This window comes from Colossoma macropomum, unplaced genomic scaffold, assembly GCF_904425465.1.
Source record: "Colossoma macropomum unplaced genomic scaffold, Colossoma_macropomum, whole genome shotgun sequence".
Lineage (NCBI taxonomy): Eukaryota > Metazoa > Chordata > Actinopteri > Characiformes > Serrasalmidae > Colossoma > Colossoma macropomum.
In genome coordinates, this window is record NW_023494795.1 from 8,070,718 (window position 1) to 8,094,211 (window position 23,494).

Sequence of the window (23,494 nt, forward strand, 5' to 3'; positions counted from 1 at the left end):
TTGTTTGTTCCGTGCAGATGGATTTCTGGTTATGGTTACAGATCTCTTTGGATACGCTGCTTAATTTAGATGTGTGGCTGATTAGACTGTATTAGGGTCTGACCAAGATCAGCTGATACCCTGAAGGAGTAGGAATCTGATAAAGAGAGCTGGATTTTAGCTCAGTAATCAGATTTCTCAGTGCATGTGAACTCTTACTCTGATTTCTTTCGGTTTTCCCAGTCTGAGCATATGTGAGAACAGACGGTGATACCAGAAATAAGTGAGCAGCGTCGCCACAAGACACAGCAAAACACATTTGGAGCGACGCTGAAACTGACCACATGCTTGGCGAAATGAAGGCTTCATCTTCTAGATGATGTATGTTCATATTTTCAGGTAAAGTGGTGCAATGTTTAAAAAAAAAAGTTGCGGCATGAAGTTTGTGTTTTACATTACGTTTACGTCACGTCTTCTTTGAGTTTATTGGCCAGTTGCAAAGCAGAAATCAGATTACTGCCGGACTCATGTAGACCTGGAATTTCCCCCCTTATCTCATTAGTCAAGTGCATGTAAACATGTTGACTGGATTACTGACAAAATCTGATCTTCTGCAGTTATCAGATTATTAAGTGCATGTAAACAAACTCAGTGATAATATGCAGAAACAGAAATTATTATAATAAAATCATTTAAGGGGTGCTTTTGTGAAAGGGGAATTCCACCACTTTTTCACTTTCTCTGCATGATTAAACGGTTCAGATATAATCAAATTAATTGGTTGTGGTTTAATGTGAGACGCTCTGTTCTAGGGAAACTTCCAGAAGAGTGGTGATAGCATCTGAAGCATTTAATGTCATAAACTGCCTAAAACATTGTTTGACGATAGTTTTGATAAGGTTTTGGCCTTTTCTGCATATTTAATTCTGGCAGGGTGTTGACAGAATTAAAAAAATATATATTTTCTAACGTTTAACATGATCTTACTGTCAGCAACATTACATACAAAAACTCAGAAGACACCTGTAAGTTAACTGGACATTCTGGATAGTAAATAAAATGGCTATAACTGCGTTGTAGACACTGTGACCCCTGGTTCTTTTCACCTCCACTGTAAAGAAATCTGAGCCAGTCATTTTCTCTACAATAAACATTTTTTTCTCTACATTTCACATTAAACCACTCTGAATGACTTTGTTTACATCTTAACAACTGATCTCTCCAGAAAGGGGTGGAATTCCCTTTAAGTGGAAAAGATAATGTACTTTAAATGTGTTTTTGTTATTTTCGCTCAGGTTACTCACCTTATCCTAAACTTGAGGTCTAAAGTTATTTATATTACTTATCTTACTTATGACTGGATGTTTCTGCTCTTTATTTGAGTGTATCTGACAACTGAGAATTGAATCATATTTGGCAATCTACAGTCACATCAAGCAATAAAGCACTGTTTAACTAAAACTGTCAGAGTTTAATTTTAGACCACATTAAATTGGCTGATATTACTGGCAGAATCTGAATTCTCCAGTATCAGTATGAGCGAGACCCTGTGTGTGTGAAAGAGTAGATGTGCTCACCAGGTCTCGGTGCAGGACCCAGTTGGCGTGGAGGTAATGGATGCCGTCCAGGATCTGGTAGAGCAGTGACTTGACCATGCCTCTGGGCAGCTGCATCGGTTTCTTATTGGCCTTGGACGCCCGGTGGAACTTTATTATGTGCTACAACACACAACAGCATTAACGGGGTCATTCTCACAAAACTAGCTCCAAATTCAAACCCGGGAATTATTTGGTAACTTTCACTTGGAAATGTTTAGATCTAGGGTGTTACTAAGCGGTTGCTGTGGTATCCCAAATGGTTGCTAAGGTGTTGCAGGGTAGTTGCTTTGGTGTCCCAGTTGGTTGCTAGGGTGTTGCTAGGTGGTTGACTATAGTATCCCAAGCGGTTGATAGGGTGCTGCTAGGTGGGTGTTATGGTATGACCATGTGATTGCTAGGTTGTTGCTAAATGGGTGCTATGGTATCCCAGGCGTTTGCTATTGGGATTACTAGGTGGCTGCTGGTGAAAAAAGAATTGAAGCAAGTTTTTTATTATACATTGTCGACTTTAAATCTCATTATATTACACTTGATATTTGACCATGTAACTGTAAATTTTTTTAAATGAGTGGAGAGACAGACACAATTTAGTGTATATCTGTACTGACGGTAATTGACAACTTATAGTGGTCTACAATTAGTGATTTTTGATGAGATTTTCGAGATATCGACACCATTCCATCTCTAGAATGTTCAGTCTGATCGGGAATGGTGTGCTTGTATATGGCTTTTTGATCAGATGTATGATTTTAGTACAAACATTGTTAAGTAACCCTTTTTTCCCAATAGGAATTAAGGAGTGGCAAGGTTTGTGCACCCAGTTTACATTACGGTGATAAAAGTCCATTAGCGACACCCTATTAACCATGGGGGTGTTATCATAGCAACCACCAGCAGCCACCTAGCAACCCCAATAGCCGTCACCTGGGACACCACAGCAACACCCAAGCAACCGCTTGGGATATAATAGCAACCCTCTAGCAACACCCCAGCAACCAACTGGAACACCACAGTAACTACCTTGCAACACTTTAGTAACCATCTAGGATATCACAGCAAGCACCTAGCAACACCCTAGCAACCATGTAAGATACCATAGCAACCCCCTTAGCAACACGCTTGCTTTAAACATTTCTAGGTGAAAGTTTAGTGATGTGTTCATAAAACAAAATAACAAAAAGTATAAAAGTAAAAAGCTGTTACACACTTAAAAAAGATGGTTATTCAAAGATTCCTGAGTAAAGACAATGGTTCTATTTAGAACCAGGAGTCCTATATAGAACTATTTCACGCTTAAATGGTTCTTTGCATGGTAAAATAATACTTCAGATTGATGGAGAATGTGTTGTATATGGTTCTATATAGACACTTTTTGAAAATGGTTCTATAAAGCACCAAAAAAGTTTCTTGTAATGTTACAAGCTTGACATCGTAACGATGGCAGAACCCTTTTTTGGTACCATAGAACTTTTGGTTCTAAATAAAACGATTGCCTTTACTAAATCACCCTTGAAGAACCCGTTTTTAGGTGTATACAGCTTGCCTACTAAATTGGCAGAAGGGCATTCTTAATAATATAATCAGTTGCTATTAATTGGGTAAGGCTCTGTAATTTTCATGTGCAGTACTCTGTGTGATAATGTCAATTATTTTTTGATAATTCTGCAGACGATAATCATTAGTCTACGACCTCATCCAAGCTTTGTGTGTGTACTCACCCATAGGTCGTGTTCGGCGTAGTCAAAGAGAAGCCACACTTTGCGGTCGCTGTGGGACAGAAACACTTTCTGCAGGGCGATGACGTTCGGGTGCTTCAGCTCCCTCAGCAACTACAACACAAACACAAACACCCACATGTTATTCCTTAACACTTATCAAACCCTGAGTGGCACAACCGTTTAAGTATTGACCCAATTGCTGGGAGATTGCAAGTTCAGTCCCTGGCGATGCCACAGCCATCCATATCTGGATGTGTAGGATGGTCCTCCCGCTCCCCCCATCTTTCAGCTCAATGGTAGTCGTCAGACATTCGTGCTCTCCACCAAGCGTGTTGAGCTGTCCAATTCTGCTGCATTAGCAGATTGACATATTGCTGTTTAGTTTTCAGTGTTTTTGGTGACAGAGATACAGATCAAAAATTGTTCTCAGCGGACGGAATTCAGATATCTGATGGGTTGTTTCCATTGTTTTTAATACAAATTGTACCAAAATTTACCATTATTTCTTAATTCTTGACATCATATATAAACTTATAAATGCCACATGAAGTTTACTGGTCATTTTCGATATATAAAGTGGCTGCATTCGTGTTGTAGACATCGTGACACCTGGTTCCTACCACCATCACTGTAGAGGTATTGACAAGTTTCTCTACAATGAACCATCTCCTGATTGACTCTCTGAAAGACATTATATCGCAATAATATAATTATGCAGGAATTTGGAAAAAAAAGAGTGGAATTCCCCTTTAACATACCTGACTATCCCCTTTAAACATACTGACTACACTTGATTCCCTTTAACATATTTCAGTATTTTTTGTTTATTATTATTATTTTGTGGCTTAGCATGTCCCCTCACTGTTAATGTGGATTTCTGAACCTGTAACAGTACTGCAGAGGGGCTTACGTAACACTGTATTGAACACACACACACACACACACACACACACACACACACACATACTGAACTCCCCACGCTGCAGGATCAATGCTGCTGTGTCTCCAGCTCAGTAAAGCTGCGCTCTCAGTGAAACTGATCTGATCCCTCTGCATTATTCAGCACTTCCAGCTAAAGAGATTACAGCAAAAACACTGACCTCAGGTCAGCTCACACACACACAGTCCTTCAAAAACTGACTTCAGGGCAGCTCATACACCAACCTCTACAGGCCACACCAGACACAACCTACTCATAACCTGATAATGGCAAACATTAAGCCTGGCTCCTCGCTTTGTAGTATAACTAGAGGCTAGCAGTGCTGACCTACGAGACCAACAAAGTGATCCTGACCTTTTAAAGAGCACGTTTCAGTTTTTAAAAGCCCCCCCGCATTTAAAAATGTGCTTTTTTAATGGTTAATCATAGGCAGTAAATAGATATCACGTTTTTCCATTAAAAACACAGACTTTCCCAGTAGATTTGAAAAGCAGCGTACTACTTAGCAGCGTAGTAGACGGACCTTGAAACTATCATGGTCCAATATGCTTAAACATCATAGGGAGAGGATGTGCCAGGTGATTCTAGGTATTGATAAGAGCCATGGGAAGCATCTTGAGCCTGAGTAACTGATGCCAAACTAGCCTCAGTTGGCTCTCGTTAAGGGCAGCACAAACACCTGAGAACTGAGGTAAGTTTACTCAAATCTGAGCGAGCGAAGCTGAGGGACTGAGGCCGCAGTGACAGACAGAATCTTTCTGATTATTAATGTTACAGTGGAAGCTTATTTTTGTTTCTGCTCTCGGATATAGAGGCAGGGTAGGTGGGGGAAGGGGCAGGGTTTAGATACTTAAATATGGGGTAGCAAGAGGGCATTTACAATTTGCATAATCGTGCATATTCATAGAGCTTCGCCTTCTTAATGAGTGTTGAGGTTTAAGGATGCTCCTATGATATTTTTAGTCGTTTCTTGCACGTAACAATAATACATAAAAATATTTAATAATGAAAGTACATTTAATATATAAGCAATATTGTTATTATTACATACAGGTACTTACATCCATATATAATACATACGGGACATACATGTAGGTACCTACATATGTATATACGGGACATATCAGTAGATGAATATGCTTGTATGTGTTTATATGTATCGCTGCTGTCGGACCAAAACCTTGTATCGTTTTTCAGTTTTTGACATAATTTGAAAATGCCTGCTGTCCTTTATATTGTGTGCAAATCTCATGATTAATGGACCAAAAGAAACAGCCCAAAATTACTGGTTCCACTGACTTACATTAAAAGTAAAGTACGTTTTTTCCTTTCCTGGAAAGTTACCATTTGGGAGATACGAGGTTTTGGTCAGACAGCAGCGATATACTGTACATAAGGGACATATGTATGGGCCCATATTCTGACACTGTATAAAAACAAGTGTGTGTATGTGTCTGTGTGTAAATCCAGGGGATCTGGAGTACAACAGCCACTGGATTTAACAGCAATTGGGCCACATACTAACCTCAATAATCTCTCTCTCTTCCTCTTCTCCTCTCTCTTTCTGTTTCTCTCCCACTTTCATCCCTGCTCTCTCCTTCACGCACACGCTGTCTTTGTGTCTCAGCCCGAATCAAACGGTGACACTAAACAGCCTCACAGTGGCACAATAATCTAATCCAAGGACTGTGTTCATTCGCAACAGTGCATTAGCTCGGTATGCACTGTTAGTCCTAGCATTATAACATTGACTGACGTTCAGTGTGTGTCAGCAGAATTACTGACACCACACACACACACAAACACTCAGCGCGGACAAACTGAACCAAAAATATGAGACTAACTAGGTAGAATGTGGAAAAGGAGAGACAGAGAGAGAGACAGAGAGAGAGAGAGAGAGAGACAGAGAGAGAGAGAGAGAGAGAGAACCACAGAGAATAAGATGGCTGGCGTCCCAGGGGAAATTCACCATGCTGAGAGTGTGACTCAGCGCAGGACATGCACACATTCAGACACACACAAATGTAAACACTCAGAAGGCTTCAAACGGCCTAATCCATAAACATGAAGCACCTCCAGCTCTTCCTGGTTCTGACTGTCAGAAAAGGACAGAGTAATGAAAGTGTCCTCCTTACTGCTCCAACGTAAAATAGGTTAGAAGTAAAATGGACCATTTTTTTGGTGAAACCAAGCATGTCAGTACATTATTAGCTGAATTCTACTACTGATCGCCCTAGGGTCTGCCTTACTGGCTGCCTTACTGCCTTACAAACTGCACTTCTGATAGTTTTACTGCCTTATTGCCTTCGTTACTGATATACTGACTGCTTCACTGACCATCTCACTGACTGCCTTACTGCCTAACAGGTATACTGACTGTCCTACTGGGAGTCATATCGCCTTACAGGTTTAATGACCATCTTCCTGGCTCACCTTCTGCTTTACGGAGAGTCCTATTGCCTTACAGGTTTAGTGATTGCCTTATTGATTGCTTACTGACTATCTTACTGGCTCACTGTCTGCTTTACTGATTGCCTTTCTAAGAGTCCTACCGCCTTATATGGTTACTGATTACCTTGCTGCCTTACTGACTTATAAACTGCATTATGTTAACTGCATTGTTATACTGGCTTATTGACTTTCTTACTGCCTTACTGAATTGACTCAATAAATGTGTAATGTGTGTCTTATTGCCTTACTGACTGACCTTCTAACTGTCTCACTGGTTTCCAGACTGCCCCACTGACTACTTAACTGCCTGCCTTAATGTTTTACTGACTGCCTTACAACTACACTGACTTTCTCACTGCCTTACTGTCTGGATTTCTGTCTAACTGCTAGTCTTACTGCCTTACTGACTGCTTTACTGCCTTACAGACTGCCTTACTGACTGATTTGCTAACTGGTTTATTCCTTTATTCCTTTATTGATTTTTATCAATAAAGGAATTTTATTCTTACTTCCTTGTTGACTGGTTTGCTGAGTGTATCACTGAGGGCCTTACTGAGAGTCCTACTGCCTTACAGGTTTAGTGACTGCCTTACTGACTTATAAACCACATTAACTTATTTACTGCTTTACTGTTTTACAGTCTTGTTGACTTTTTTTACACCCTTACAGCCTGAATTACTGTCTAACTGCCAGCCTTACTGGCTGTCCTACAACTGCCTTACTGGTTTACTGACTGCCCTACTGACTGATTTACTGCATGTCTTACTGCCTAACTGACTGCTTTACTGCCTTTCTGTCTGCTTTACTGCCTTACTGATTGCTTTACAGCCTTATAGACTGCCTCACTGGCAGATTTGCTAACTGTCTTCTTACTGCCTTGTTGACTGGTTTGCTGTCTTACTGAATGCCTTAATGACTGCCTTACTGTCAGTACCTTACCAACTGTCTTACAACCTTATTGACAATCTATTTGCATCAATAGCTAGCTCATACGAGAGGGTATGACTACGGCAATGCTTTATTAATCAGCTCCTGAAAAAGCCTATTCACTATTAACAACAGCCAATATCCAATTAACAGAACAATGGTGTCACTAACTCAGAAAGCCCCGCTAGGCAAAATCTGTTGAGATAGATGGTGATGCGCTGTTAGTCCTTAAGGTTGTGAACTGATTCCAATGTGCTATTTTGAACTGAGGTGATTAACATGTATGTATGTATATATATATATATATATATATATACATATATATATATATATATACATATATGTGTGTGTGTGTGTGTGTGTGTGTGTATGTTGACATATGGCTGAAATATATGTCCCATACTTGAAAATGGCCATATGTGACAAATGCAAGATGGACATATAATCCATATATGCCAATATATGTCATTTATTTGAAATTTATATTGCAACATATCAGATTTTCACATGGGCTTGATAGCTTGTTGGCTTCCTCCCAAGCAGAGGCTTTGCCAAACCCAGGGACCGGTCTGCAAGGCTGTAGCTAGATACTACCGGCTAATGTGGCATATGCCGTTTTTATATCTATGGGTGGGCACTAGCTCTGTGACTGATCGCCTGTAGTTGTTCATTGGAACTGGGGCACTGCTGCTGCTACGGGTTCTGGTTTCACAGTACGTTTTTTTTTTTGTTCGGCTCAAGAAATGGGTCAGGCATTTGCAACCGTGGCTGGCTCGGGTCCAAACATCCACAGCCAGAATAAGGAACCCAACACTGAACACACATATACCCACACTGTTTCAATGAAACATCTCAAAAGAGGCCACCCTTCACCTACGGGACTCAGTCCTACTTTAATTCCCCAGCAGGATCCAGAGTGAACACCAGCGGCTCTGCAACGGAGGAATGTGTTCCGCACTAATAGTGATTTCACTGACATTTTACACTTGATTATTTAGCAGATGCTCTGATCCAAAGCAACTCACAATATTTTACACCCAGACAGTCTCCTTGCAGAATCCGCATTTAAAATCTAAAATCTAAACTAAACTACAACTAGCATTGAAAATATTCATTTGGAACAAAGAATACACTGGAACTCATGGACAAGACAAGCAAATTAAGCAAGAATAAAATAATCCAAATAATCACAATAATGAATCATGTTTGCATCCACCATTGTGTCCATCACAGTCCACTTCCTGGTATTAAACTTCATGGCATGTTCACACATTCCGAAAAAATAATGGCGAACTGTGACTATTAGAGCTAGGCCTTCAATTTGGGCAACGAATGTCAGAGCTCAGTCAAAATATGATGAAAAACCCTAGCGCTAATGCTAACTTCTGCTTCAAATCCACTGATTAGGCTGCCACTCGTATTCAGTCAGCGACGTATCTTGGACTTCCAGAAAGCCTAGAGTAACGCTCCTTCAGCTCCTGAAGTCCTAGCCAATAGGAGAGCTCGATTGGATATATCTACCTAATTACCGCTCAGAAAACCTTGACAGTGTTTTAAGAATTAAACCCTTTTGTTTCCATCCAGAACTGAACGAAACAGAATGTTCAGTTCTACTGTAATACTACAGTGTTCTACTGTAATACTTGCAGAGTTTAAATACAAGCATGATTCTACTGTATAAAAATGAATTTGTCATGTAAATACATGTATTTCTTTAGTTCCTGGAAATCAGTAAGCCTTTGCAGAAGGCCTAGAAGGCCTAGAAGGGTTCCCCACTGTTGAAACTAGGGATGCAAGATGGTAGACAGTTGTTTAGATCTGACAGATATTTCAAGCTGATATTTGATGATGGAAGAGCACAATGTTTAGGTGATACTGGGCAACTATGCAAAAAAAACCAAAAAAAAAACACCTGCATGATGCTAATCCAGGCAGATTTAGTCCCAGTTTCCACATTTTATAAACACTTAAATACTGGCATCTGCTTTGGCTTTCTTTTACAAGAAATATATTGGACACTGGCATCAGCCCACAGTTCACATATTTCTATTTGAAATAAACTTCTCAACCCTTTGGTCCAATCAGGTGATGCAGTTGATATAATCTGAAAGAAAACATGAATTAGGTCAGGTTTGAATGGTGGTGTTCATAAAGCATCTCAGAGATGCAGATCCTGCTCTTTAGTACATGGTGACTCACAGAGAGTCTCTTTCTGAATACGAGCTGTTCTCATTAGCCTCATAATCCACACCTACAGACATCTCCCATGCAAGGGCTCAGACACAATAAGCATACAAACAATGCATTGGCAGGAGCTGTCTTTGTACAAAGGCTCCAGGTTAGAGGTGAATGAAATGATGATATGTTGTCTTTATCATGACAAATTATGACACAATAAGCTTTTATGATAGTACCTTGGACAATGTGATAATTAAAGGGGAATTCAATTAATCATTGAGATGTAATCATTGTGATTTTTTTTTTTTTGAAAAACACACAAATTTCTTTATAGTGTGGTGAGAGGAACCAGGAGTCACTGTCTCAACACAAATACAGACTCAATCACTATATGTAATGTTTAAAAACAGTAAATAACAGTAAAAAAGTGTTTTTGTGTTCAGTATTTTTTTGGACAGGCCTGAAATCATGGGTCAGTGACACACTGGAGCTATACTTGGCATGACCACTCCCCAAACACTATAACGTTATAAAAACTACAGCGCCAGCTTCGCTAACTTCAGCTAAGATACAGTTGCTATGAGCCAGCTGGCCTACTCCAGCACCTTTGGGCAGTTTGAGCTAGCTCAGTGCTCAGCGGCTACATTTCACACCGCAAGCCCCTGCTCCCGTTACGGCTTGCCAGCCCTCCTTCAGCTAGACTAATGGCGCTATCAGTTATGTGGTAGTTTGAGTAGCCAAGCCTACCACTTGAACACAGCGCTGCATTTCCGGGCAATACGTTAGATGGTGTGAAGCCCAATGTCACACTCCAGTTCTGATTTCACTTCCCAAAGACCCTCGGCCACAGTTAGCACGTTTTCTTTAGCCAGTACTATTAACTGTAAAAACGTGTCACTGCTTTAATTTAGTTGTGTGCTAGCTTTGTTACGTTTGTTTACGAATATATTTAAGTTCACAAAAAGACAGGCATATACATATCTACCTATGTCTTTTGAGGTTCCTCTCAGAGTTGTTAATTGACGGCTGTGATATGTATGATTCATCCAATAGCACAATAATACAGTAATAAAGCAGGGAAAGTAAGATCAGGATGGGGATGTAAGATTGGGCACCACACTGGAAAGGCCTCTAACGGAACAAGGCTAACAGGCTACAGGCTATTATGGGAGAAAGAAAACTGCCATTCTGTTTCAAACAGAAAGGAACGAGGTTGATTCTCGAATATTTCAGTGTCCTCTGGCTCTGAACTGGACTCCGGCTCTGGTGGCTCAAACATGTACGGCTTTAGGAGTTCAATGAAGCTGCTAAATGGAGCGTCCATTTTTCAGGTCGTAGTGACACTTGAGAGAAGCAGAAAATGCTGATTATATTTTTCACCCTTTTTAAACCCTAATTTTATACACTTGGTGATTTTTTTAATCATTCAAATTTGGCTGGGTGGTTTATAACACTTTTATGCGGGGCGACAAACTCAGATCACATATATATTTCTGGTTTATACAAACTTTAAAGGTATTAAACTTCTCTGGTTCCTGTCTGATTCCTATCATCACCATGTCTGAATGTGATACAAAAGATACACCGTCTGTTCTAACTTGTCACACGTGAAAAAAAAGATAGATATCATGATAGATATCATAAAAAACATATTGCATCTTATATCATGATACATTTTAGCTAAACTGCCCACACCTACTTCAAGTTTGTCTGCATGCTATCTTTTATAATGGCAAAGGTTAGGATCTGGATAAGGTTATAAGGCCCTGGATTTGAGTAAGATGGTAAGTTCTAGATGGAAAATCAAACAGGTTGTATCTGGACAGCTGTGCAGGACTGTGCAGGACTCATGAGATCGATGGGATACCTGAGGGACAAAAGGAGAAAGCAGTCCACGTCCCAGTGGATGTAGAAAGATCAAGAGGGAGCCATGCGGCGCCAGAAGGGCTTCAATTTGTTATGGATTTTCAGAACATATAATAATAATAATAATGAACAATGAACAATAATGAACAATAATGATTACTGCTGCTTTCTACAGTGTGATAAAGGACACACCTGATGATGTTTGACCAGTCCAACCTTTTCTTCATTAATGTTTTCTTTATGACGCATCACAGGACAAGACATAAACAGAAACAAAACCTATGAGAAAAGAATCTGGAAAGACAGGACGGTCTTATCTCTCAGCTTAACGTACACACAAACACACCGCCTATCTCATTACATCTCCAAAATCAGGATTCTGGTTAGTTTCAGTTCCTTAAAAAAGGGACCCCCTCGTTTCATCAATGTCCAGTCAAAACGGCTACAAGTTATTGATTTTCAGGAGACATTTCTGACAAGATTAGATATAATACACTTGCATTAGGAAGGAGAAATCTGTCCATCCTTCCACTGTGAGAAGACAACTCAGCACTATGGGTCTGAAAGGATGTGTAGCTGTCAAGAAGCCTCACTGAGAAAAGGAGACAGACAAACAAGAGGAAAACCTGCAAAATAAAGAAAGAAGCTGCTGGTGTTGTCAGAACAATGGACTGACCAAGCCAGAGTCCAGACCTCAACTTGGATTGTCAAAAGCAGAAAAAGCAACTTCTAAGACTGAACTTTGCACGCGTGTAAAAACATCTCTGAAGAAAAGCAAGAATGGAAGCTGTACAGCACAAACAGCACTGTCTGAACTAACTGCTACTAATAATAAGAAGAAGGATCAAATTTATCACACACACTTGAGAACATTTATACACACACAAACAAACAATAAGCCTGGCTGATATTTCTGATTCAAGGACATCTGGCGAAGTCAAAGTTTATTTTAGTTTCTGTAAACAATTCTGCTATTGTGTGATTTTCAGTCAGTGGGAAGAAAGCACAATGAGAGAGAAAGAAAGAGAGATGGGTGAAAACTTTGACCTCAAAACTGAAGGTCAGCTGACCGGCTTGTCCGGCTGTTTTTGGGTCGTTTTTTCACATTTAACACTGGCATCGGGTTTGTTTTCTAACAAGTGATTTTTTTAATGTAGTAGATACAGTGGTGTGAAAAAGTGTTTGCCCCCTTCCTGATTTCTTATTCTTTTGCATGTTTGTCACACGTAAATGTTTCAGATCACCAAACAAATTTAAATATTAGACAAAGATAACACAAGTAAACACAAAATGCAGTTTATAAATGAAGGTCTTTATTATTAAGGGAAAAAGATATCCAAACCTACAGGGCCCTGTGTGAAAAAGTGATTGCCCCCTAAACGTAATAACTGGTTGGGCCACCCTTAGCAGCAACAACTGCAATCAAGCGTTTGCGATAACTGGCAATGAGTCTTTTACAGTGCTGTGGAGGAATTTTGGCCGAATCATCTTTGCAGAATTGTTGTAATTCAGCCACATTGGAGGGTTTCCGAGCATGAACCGCCTTTTTAAGGTTGTGCCACAGCATCTCAATCGGATTCAGGTCAGGACTTTGACTAGGCCGCTCCAAAGTCTTAATTTTGTTTTTCTTAAGCCATTCAGAGGTGGACTTGCTGGGTGTTTTGGATCATTGTCCTGCTGCAGAACCCAAGTGCGCTTTAGTTTGAGGTCACGAACCGGACATTCTCCTTCAGGATTTTTTGGTAGACAGCAGAATTCATGGTTCCATTTACCACAGCAAGTCTTCCAGGTCCTAAAGCAGCAAAACAGCCCCAGACTATCACACTACCACCACCATATTTTACTGTTGGTATGATGTTCCTTTTCTGAAATGCTGTGTTACTTCTACGCCAGATGTAACGGGACATACACCTTCCAAAAAGTTCAACTTTTGTCTCGTCAGTCCACAGAGTATTCTCCCAAAAGTCTTCAAGATCAAGATGTTTTCTGGCAAAACTAAAACGAGCCTTTATGTTCTTTTTGCTCAGCAGTGGTTTTCGTCTTGGAACCTTCAGGGTTAAAGGGTGAATTAGCAGTTAAACATTAACTCCAGAGTTTAAGACCATTTATTGTTAAAACTGTGGTTGAATGAACAGCAGAGCTTTATTTTACTGCAAGCAAGGATTAATTTACTTTTTCCCACAAATCTGATTCTGCTGTGGAGCCGCAACAGGGCAGTAAAACAGCCGCATGTTGCCGCCCCCTGTGCTACTATAAAACTGCTGTCAGAACAAAACTTTGTATCATCATTTTTAATTTTTTTACATAATTTGAAAGCCTTGGCTGCTGTTCACACTATGCCAAAATTTCATGACAAATGAATCAACAGAAATGGTCCAAAACTCCAAAATCCTGTTATATTAACTTATATTAAAACTTATCTTTTGGAGATACAAGGTTTTGTTCTGGCAGCAACAAAGCCTTGTTAACGGTCTTGCTAACTGTTCGGCATGGATGAAAATAAAACGAAAGCTTGCTAAAGGGGGAAATGTTTAAAATTACAAATGAGTCAGGCACGTCTTCACTACGGTCATTACAGTGCAGTGTAAAGCTTGCAATAGTATTTTGAGCTGTGATGGCAGAAGGACTGGCATACCGTGTCTTCAGCGACACACTAACCGTGCATGCAGCCTTAAATTTAGCAGGACCAGTCGGGTCTGGTTGGGTCGGGCAGGGTTCAGGCTTCAATTTCATGCTCACTCAGACCTCAAACATAAGTGGACCACAGCGGACAAGACTGGACGAAGCCAGACCTCTGGTCAAGATGACAGATGACACTGACCCCACCTCCCTTTAAACTGAAGATTACATGTCTCAGATGTCCATTCAATCCCTCAGTCCTGCTGTTCTTAAGCTTCTATCACGCACACAAACACAATCTTCTCTCCCCATGGAAACACAGAGTTTCAGCCCATCACACACAACACTCTACAAACACAACCAAACAATGCAGAGTCATCCACGGGTCAGAGAAGCGCCTGCTCAAGCGTTCCCACCGTCTCTATGGTCTTTTCTTCATAACAAGCATAAAAATCGCTAGTAGCATGCTGGTGTCTCGGTAGCTCGGTAGCTAAATTTCCCGTTCCACCTTAACTAGTCCAGCAGTTCTGATGCCTGAAGTGCCAGAATGTTACTGCTGTTCCATTTGAGGTGGAACAGGAAACTTCTACTGACAAGCTGGCAAATAACTGACTTCAGCTTCATATCACCAAAGAATTAGGGGTGGGCGATAATAAATAATTGTCGAACCCCTCTTTTTGAAGGCATATGATGCCTTAGATGTAACTGAAGCCCAGCAGTGAGGTTGCTGAACTTCACCCTCCTCTGCTATCACTGCAGACTGGCAGGGTCACCTACAGAGCAGCGCTAGTAGCCTGTTAATGAAGTAATGCTCTTTTTTATTTGAGGGTCCCATTTCATAGGGAAGGTTTCAACCACTATCCCTTGTAACTCAGTTCTAAGGGGCAAGGTGACACTTGAAAACAAGGGGTAGGGGTAAAAATAAGAAATGGGATTGGGCCTTAGTGTCGTGTAAATTTTGATGGGAATGTAGAAATTAGGTCTGGAACAAATCCAGCCTGAAATTTCTAGACCAATGCAAAATCTTGTGAAAGCGGAGCTCAAAAAAAGGGGTTGATGGTGCGCTCGTCCACCTAGTCCAACGGACAAAAAGCTTGTTGTTAGCAAACGTTAGCACGGCTGAAACGTCCCCCCAAAAAATAAAAAAGCATGCAGATAAGGAATAAGATGTAACCATAACAACTTGCAAAGGAGAAACAGCTCCATAAGCTAGCAACAGCATTTCACTAGGTAACTTGATTCGCTTGTATTATTGATTACTCCGTACTTTAAAAGAGCACTGAGCAGAGGAACTTAGGGGTGGGCTTTAAAGGTGCCGTGCTCTTGTTTGTGGCGTATTTCACCGCACCAAAAGTTTGAAGCTGCACTGTATAAGATTTTTTGAGACACAAAATTAACATTATACTGATGAAGATATGGTGACAACAGTAGATAATTCACTCATATCCTTGAAAGGCACGTCCTACACCAAGTTTGGACGGATGTTCTTTGAATTCTCTTTAACACGTTTGCAACCATCAGATTCATCCACTTGGGTAGGGGTCTGAAGTTGGGGTGGGTGATATGGCAACAATACATCATGATACCTCAGGAGCTGCAATACCTATCTAATTAAACAGAACTAATTATGCTCATCATGATAGCGACAAATATTGTCATATTGCCCAGCTCTAGTCCGAAGCGCAACCCATGGTAGAAAATGTTCTTCCACACGTTATTTATTGCAATTACACATTTCCACCAGATTCCACCAAATCCCAAAAATTTACATATTGGCACCATAAGACTAGACACGAATCGGTGACCAATTTATGTAATAGCTTTCTGTGAGGGAGCTGTTAGAGACGTTAAAGGGTTTGGCTGTCTGGTTTCTATCACCACCATTGTTCTGACTCAGAAAGGCAATGTGAATGTCTCTTATCTTTATCATTTCACTACCTGGAAATTTCGTAAGATCAGTGCAATTACATATTAACTACAGTACTACTGTGGCATCTTATAGCAACTGTGGTTGGTTCTTAATTCTGAATTCTGCAACTTCCATGATCTTACTGCTGTACTTTACAGTAACTGGTACTATATTCTTAACAATGGAACCACACACACACTCTTACTCTCACTCACTCACTCAGACGTTGTTAGTGCTGATGGGCAGCAGATCGGTGAGCTGTTTGCCAGGCCGATGGACTCTGCACTGTGGTAAGACTGCAGCACTTATATGTGGAACTGCTGTCTGAGCAGCTTATCTAAGCTGAAAACAATAACCCAACTAGCACATGACCTGCCAAGGCTTTTTTCCCGTACAGCTTGTGACTTGACCACTTAAAACTGAGCACTTCATACGCCATATGCAAACATTAGCATATGTACCATGTTTAAGCTTATCATCTGTTTACTTTAACGTACAAAATCCAAGTGCGGCCAAAGCCTCGTTTCCAGGGCAGGCGTGTTTAGAAACACCTACGAAACACAACACATACATAAACACAATACAACACATGCAATTATAGTCTTCGATAATTCGTAAGGCACATCATTAGCGCAGTTTCCAATGGCAGCCTGTGAGCCACAGTGAGTCATGCATCCTGTGACTGAGTTCCACAAACTAAAACCATAACTATAATCAGGATTTGGCATAGAGAGAAAAATAAAAGTCACTGGCCAGACTCGCTCGAACAAAGCAACCTGTTTACTACCGGCTCCATTACAAATCAGAGCAAAGGCACTTCTAGGTTACGAGGGACTGAGGTCATAAAAAACAGGCTGGGAGCCGGGAGATACTTCAGCTACTGAGCTCAGCTTACAGAGAGAAACAGAGAGAGACCTTGTGGGGTCTGGTTCAGTCCAGTCTTGTCCACTATGGGCCAGTTCTGGACGTGTGTGCGAGAGAGATTACGTGCCAGCTCTGAGTAGCAACAATCGCACAATGAGATTTTTTTTTCGTATCCACAGCAGAAACAGCAGCATGTGCATCCTGTTTCCCTGACCCAAACAGGCCAGACACAGTGCACCTGCTAGTAGGCCTGTTACAACAGGAGCTGCTTTGCTCGATTAAAAAATTTCAAGTAATTTCTTCTTTTACATTCTTTGGAACAGTTTTAGAAACTCCTAGTTTTGTTTACTTATTTGGCTTTTGCCTTCTTAATGCAAGCAGTTTATCTTATGTCTAGTCTTCTCAGAAATATCTCGTGAAAAATGAATAACTTGGGCCATTTTGATTGAAAACTGGTTTGGAAAGCCCTGTGTTATATCATGATTGTGGCATAAAATGAACAAAAAAAACTAAATAACCAGTCGCAATGATTTGTAAGACAGTCATGAAAGTTGCAGCTGAAATTTTTATGATTGTCATACAAATCATTGCAATTTATTTTTTTTCAAAAAACCACCCATTTATTTCATTTTCAGTCAAAATGGCCCTTGATTCTTCAGCAGATATTTCGAAGGAGTTTTGACACAAGACAATCCACTTGCATAATTAAGGTGAAGTAAAGAAAAAAAAAAGTTTTTAAAAGTTTCTAAACCCGTTAAAAAAAATTATAAATACAAAAATTAATGGAAAATTTGCAAATCAAACAAAGCAGCTGCTGGTGTTCTCAGAACAATGGACTGACCACCACAGAGTCCAGACCTCAACATCACTAGATGTCCACCGTCCAGTTTTTAGAGGTGAATTTACACCATTGCACTGTATCTACACCACTGTTGTCGATGTGACACTAATGCCACTGCTACAAGAGTGTCACAATCAAGTCACAATCGTCTGCTTCAAAAGTACTACAAGACTGTCTTGTCTTATATTTACATCCAGACGAGCAGCTTAATTCTATTATTGCTTTTAGATCGTACTTTTAGCTACTGATTATCTAACACTGGCATGTATGAATGGAGTTGTGGCTAAAGGTAAGGCTAAACAGGGCCTTTGGCAGCAAGTCTTTAGTTTCCGGCGCAGCTGCGGGCTTTAGAAAGCTTTAATTAAACATGATGTCACTGTGTGTCAGGGTCAAGGGTCAATTCTTAAGCCACTATTACTGTAAGTTACGCAACACGCCCAGTCTGAACACAAGAAGGAGAGGAAGAAGCAGAACAGAGAGAGGAAACACATCAACGTAGATATATAATAATTAGGCTGTGGAATTAACAGTATATTTAGAGAATTTGCCCTTTCGTCCTCTGCAATTACTTCATTAGTGAAGGGTCGCGGGTGCTGCGCTCCACCAAGTTGCACGGCTGCTGCATCACAATCAAGCGTGCAGTGAGCAACCGTCATCATTCTGGGTGTACTGGGGCTAATCACAGGTGCTTCAACCGGGCACAACGACGCTACATCCCGTAACATACCCATCAATTTTAATCATTCTGCCTAATCACAGCCTCACTCAAACTAACTACAATGAGCAATTCTGCCATAATCATACATTTCCGTAACACAAGCCAACACACACGTACAAACACACAGTTAGGTTGGGAGTTAGTTAGCAACGTCAGTAGTGCCAGCTGATATTAATGTGAGATAAACCGAACTACTATGTAGTTATTTGGTGATGTTTCTATCTTGTCTTTGTATCATATTTTGACTTACTTGGTAAAGAATGTAATAAGGAACTCAACAGAAATTATTAGAATTGGCTAGGCTAGCAGGCTAATTGCCAACCCCTGGTAGCAACAGGACAGTGGGTCATTATCGGCCGGCAGATGGCAAAGCTGGTGGTCCACTGGCATTTTGCTCAGCCTTTTTCCAGACGGCCCATCAGTTTACAAAAGTTAGACAAGTTACACAAAATTCCACTTATCATCGCTCATCTTCCACTCACAGTCCAGTTATTTTTCCTACCTTCCTTTCTTTAATTATTCTTTGTTAATTAGTTCAGTAAATAATTTTAATCTAGCACAGTGTCAGCAACATTTTCTATAAAATCATTTTATATCAGGACTAGTCAATATTTTTTTCTCTCAGGTGTTTGTAATATTTGTCTGAGTTTATTTTCTAAAATAAAAGTCTCTGTGCATTTTAAACCTGTTTGAGGAGATTAAGAATTAGTTAGACCTTGTATGCTGGACAATAATCTGGGTGGTCCGAAGGTGGACCTGGAGTGGCAAACAGTCAACGGGGTGCAGACCTTATCAAGCCAGCGGACCGATATATGCTTGTTACTTGGGACAGTATTATTAGCTAGTGATCAAACCCACATAAACATAGTAAAGCCTGTAATGTTAACCTTAAAGAAACGGTTCACTGAAAAATGTACACAGTAGTGACGTAGTCGATCAGCCAAAATCAGACATCTGTCTTGTTTGTGATTTGTCTTATTTTTTCCCCATTGCCACCGACCAAGAGACCAGCTGAGGGACTTTCCCCTCAGTTTTGGTTTGCGTTTATAGTGTTAGAGAAATCGCAGACATGCTGTAAATGTGTCACAGAACCTGCTCTACATTAGCCAGCTGGTGCCAGCAGCTAATGAAAACCAGCTTCATTGTTTGGGAAAACAGCTACAATTAGCAAAGGCCTCAAATGTAGCTAACTACGTCTTTCAAATTCATACTACACATAAAAGCTCTTCTCTCTTTTTAAAACAGAAATATTACAGAAATCGCTGATGTTGTACAGAGAGACTGCTTGATGTGAGGCTACATCACATAAGCATCTTAGCTCTGTTTACAGTTAAATCAGTGCTTCCATCCACTTTCTATTCTTGCCGTTTGTCACGACAGTGCAGAAAAAAACTAACATATGTCTGTTGTAGCTCAGTGTTTGAGCATTATAGTTCACTACTATAACATTTTGTCATCGCTTCCGCAGTAGTTGTATGGAGCGGAAGTTAGTTTTACCCTGCTAAGGCTTAAACCAGAAGTAATCGCGACTCTTTGTGAAAAGGGCCCATGTTGCCTTGAGTTTGTCTCTTGTGTATGTGTTCATAACTGCTCTTGTTGTTGAGTGTGGGCAGCTTCTGACAAGAATATGTAATTTTTTTTGCTTAAAATATGATCAGAGGTACAAGTTTACAAGTTTCTATGTTCAAAAGTGAGTAGGAACAAAAACCGTGAGAGCAGAAGTCGTGGAATTTGGAGCCGTTCAGTTAAGACTATCATGTCATCATGTCATATTTAAGGTTCACAAAGTTGAAAAAAACTCTACTCAATTAGTAGCTTGTCGCAGTGTCGCTGCTAAATCACAGCTACTAATCACCTACTTCTATAAAAAATGACTATTAGCCAGTCACTCTGTTGCCTGCTAATGTGAGTGCAGAGTAAGGATTTTGCTCTCCACCAGATGAGAGACTCTTCCTCGCAGCAAAAGAGTTTGCTAGTCACCGTCCATGAGACGTTCTCTCACAGCTAAGGAGTTTGCTCACCACCAGTCAAGAGACTTTCCCCTTGTGGTTAAGGAGTTTGCTCACCATTGGCCAAGAGACTTTCCCTTGCAGCTGAGGTGTTTGCTTGCCACCAGCCAAGGGACTTTCCATCACAGCTAAGGAGTTTGCTCGCCACCAGCTGAGACTCTTCCTCAGCAGCAAAGGAGTTTGCCGATTGCTGGCCAAGAGACTTTCTCTCGCAGCTAAGGAGTTTGCACGGCACTGGCAAAGATGCTTACCCTTCAGGTTAAGGAGTTTGCTAGCTGCCGGCCGAAAGACTTTCTCTCATAGCTAAAGAGTTTGCTAGCCACCCGCCAAGAGGCTTTCCCCTGTGCCCAAGGAGTCTGCTCACCAGTGGCTGAGAGACTTTCTCTTTGGGCTAAGGAGTTTGCTTGCCACAGGCTGAAAGACTCCTCCTTGCAGCTGAGGTGTTTGCTCAGCACCAGCTGAGAGACTCTTCCTCAGCGGCAAAAGAGTTTGCCGGTCGCTGGCCGAGAGACTTACTCTCGCAGCTAAGGTTTTTGCTTGCTACTGGCCAAGAGAGTTTCTCTCACAGCCAAGGTGTGTTTGCTTGCCACTGGCCGAGACACTCCCTCGCAGCTAAGGAGTTTGCTTGTCACCGCCTAAGTGACTCTTTCTTGCAGCTAAAGAGTTTGCTAGTTGCCAGCTGAGAGACTTTCCTTCACAGCTAAGGTGTCTGCCCACCACTAGACGAGTTGCCCTTGGAGCCAAGGGGTCAAACTCTTCTTCAGCGGCAAAGGAGTTTGCCAGTTGCTGGCCGAGAGACTTTCTCTCGCAGCTAAGGACTTTGCGCGCCACTGGCAAAGATGCTTTCCCTTACCAGATGAGATGCTCCCTCGCACCACACCACCACCTGAGAGACCCTTTCTCACAGCTAAGAAATCTGCTAGTTGCCAGCTGAGAGACTTTTACTCACAGCTAAGGTGTCTGCTTGCCACTGGACAAGTTTCCTTTAGAGCTAAGAGATTTGCTCACCACCAGTGAGAGACTCTCCCTTGTGGCTAAGGAGGTTGCTCACCACTGGATGAGAGATTTTCCCATGGTTAAGGAGTTTGCTTGCCGCTAGCTAAGAGACTTTGCCACAAAGCTAAGGAGTTTGTTCACCACTGGCTGAAAGACTTTCTCTCGTGCCTAAGTAGTTTGCTTGCTGGTGGCTGAGAGACTTGCTGACAGATCCAAAATTGATACTGAAGTACCAAAGTTGGTGCCAAAGACAAACTTGGTATGGTGGTATGGATCCAGTATCAGTATGCAGGTTGCCACAAAACTAAAGCAATATTCTGTATGAAGCACTTCAAAGCATGCAGTCATCCTTATCTGAAACAGTCCCCATAGATCTGTCCTCTATATAATGGTGACTGAAATACGCAAAAAAAATTCAAAGGGTCTCTGGTCAAAGTTTCCACCAATTCAGATGAGGAAAAGATGAGGAATGCTTTGCTTTGGAGCCAGTCAAATAAGCTAAAGCAGCACCACATGGTAACCGCTACACACACAACTGCAGCAGGTCAGACAGGAGCACAAAGGGCTTATTGTTCTGATGCAGCAGAGCTGGTCTTTTCTGCAGTGCGTTCTTACTTTCTCTCTCTCTCTCTCTATATATATATATATCTTATTCCCTTCAACCTGAAGTAAGGTGATATCAGCTGTTCTTTCTTCTTATTGTGGGAAGCTCAGTTTTATAAACAGCTTTATAACATTACAGAAGGCTGAGGCCACGACCCAAGACTGATTATACCCTTATTACCAATTTGTCAGCTGAAAAAGACGCCTTTACGGTATCTGCACTCTCTCTTTCCTAGAGATTTTCCCTCACACCTACAGCCATCACATAGGTCACACTTGATTTATAAGGTGTTAGTTCGTTACTAGAAATAATACTTATCTCTCTCTCTCTCTCTCTCTCTCTCTCTCATGTGATCATTCCCTTTTGTTTGGTGACGATCATTTTCACATGGTTCAGGCTTGGCATTTAGAAACAGAAGCCGGACACATCACTTAGAAACCACAGTGTTCTGTTCCGCTTCGCTTATATCAGCGTGTTTCTCCAGTGTGTGTGTGTGGTAATGGGGGGGCACAGGGCGGGCACTTAACGCAGGTCAATACAGTTGAGTGCACACATTACCCTATACAGAGCTTTACAGCTGCGGCTGTGACATAGAACAACACAATGCTCTGGTGAAGCTATGAACAGAATGGGAATGGCCTTGGCATTCACAAAATCTATATACGTCCACTCACTGGTCACTTTATTAGAAACTTCAACCTTACACTTTCACTCCCTGGTCACTTTATTAGAAACACCTACCCTATACTTCCCCTAACTGGCCACTTTATTAGAAACACCTACCTTATGCTTCCATTTACTGGCCACTTCATTAGAAACACCTACCTTGTGCTTCCACTAACTGGCCACTTTATTGGAAACACCTACCTTGTGCTTCCACTCAATGGCCACTTTATTAGAAACACCTACCTAATACTTCCACTCACTGGTCACTTTATTAGAAACACCTACCTAATACTTCCACTAGCTGGCCACTTTATTAGAAACACCTACCTAACTTCCACTCACTGTCCACTTCATTAGAAACATCAACCTTGTGCTTTCCACTAACTGGCCACTTTATTAGAAACAACTACCTTGTGCTTTCCACTCACTGGCCACTTTATTAGAAACAACTACCTTGTGCTTTCCACTGACTGGCCACTTTATTAGAAACAACTACCTTGTGCTTTCCACTGACTGGCCACTTTATTAGAAACAACTACCTTATGCTTCCACTCACTGGCCCACTTTATTAGAAACAACTACCTTGTGCTTTCCCCTGACTGGCCATTTTA

The 23,494-nt window shown here is 41.1% G+C and overlaps 1 protein-coding gene across 1 annotated transcript in view; it reads right to left on the reverse strand.

The window, feature by feature from the left end:
• Window positions 1–23,494, reverse strand: part of cdk19 (cyclin-dependent kinase 19) — a 101,241-nt gene that overhangs the window by 50,199 nt on the left and 27,548 nt on the right. Inside the window, exons 3-4 of the mRNA XM_036581338.1 lie at window positions 3,296–3,406; window positions 1,557–1,697 (exon numbers count right to left, since the gene is read on the reverse strand). Of these exons, the coding sequence (XP_036437231.1) occupies window positions 1,557–1,697; window positions 3,296–3,406 (252 nt within the window). The remainder of the gene's footprint in view (window positions 1–1,556; window positions 1,698–3,295; window positions 3,407–23,494) is intronic.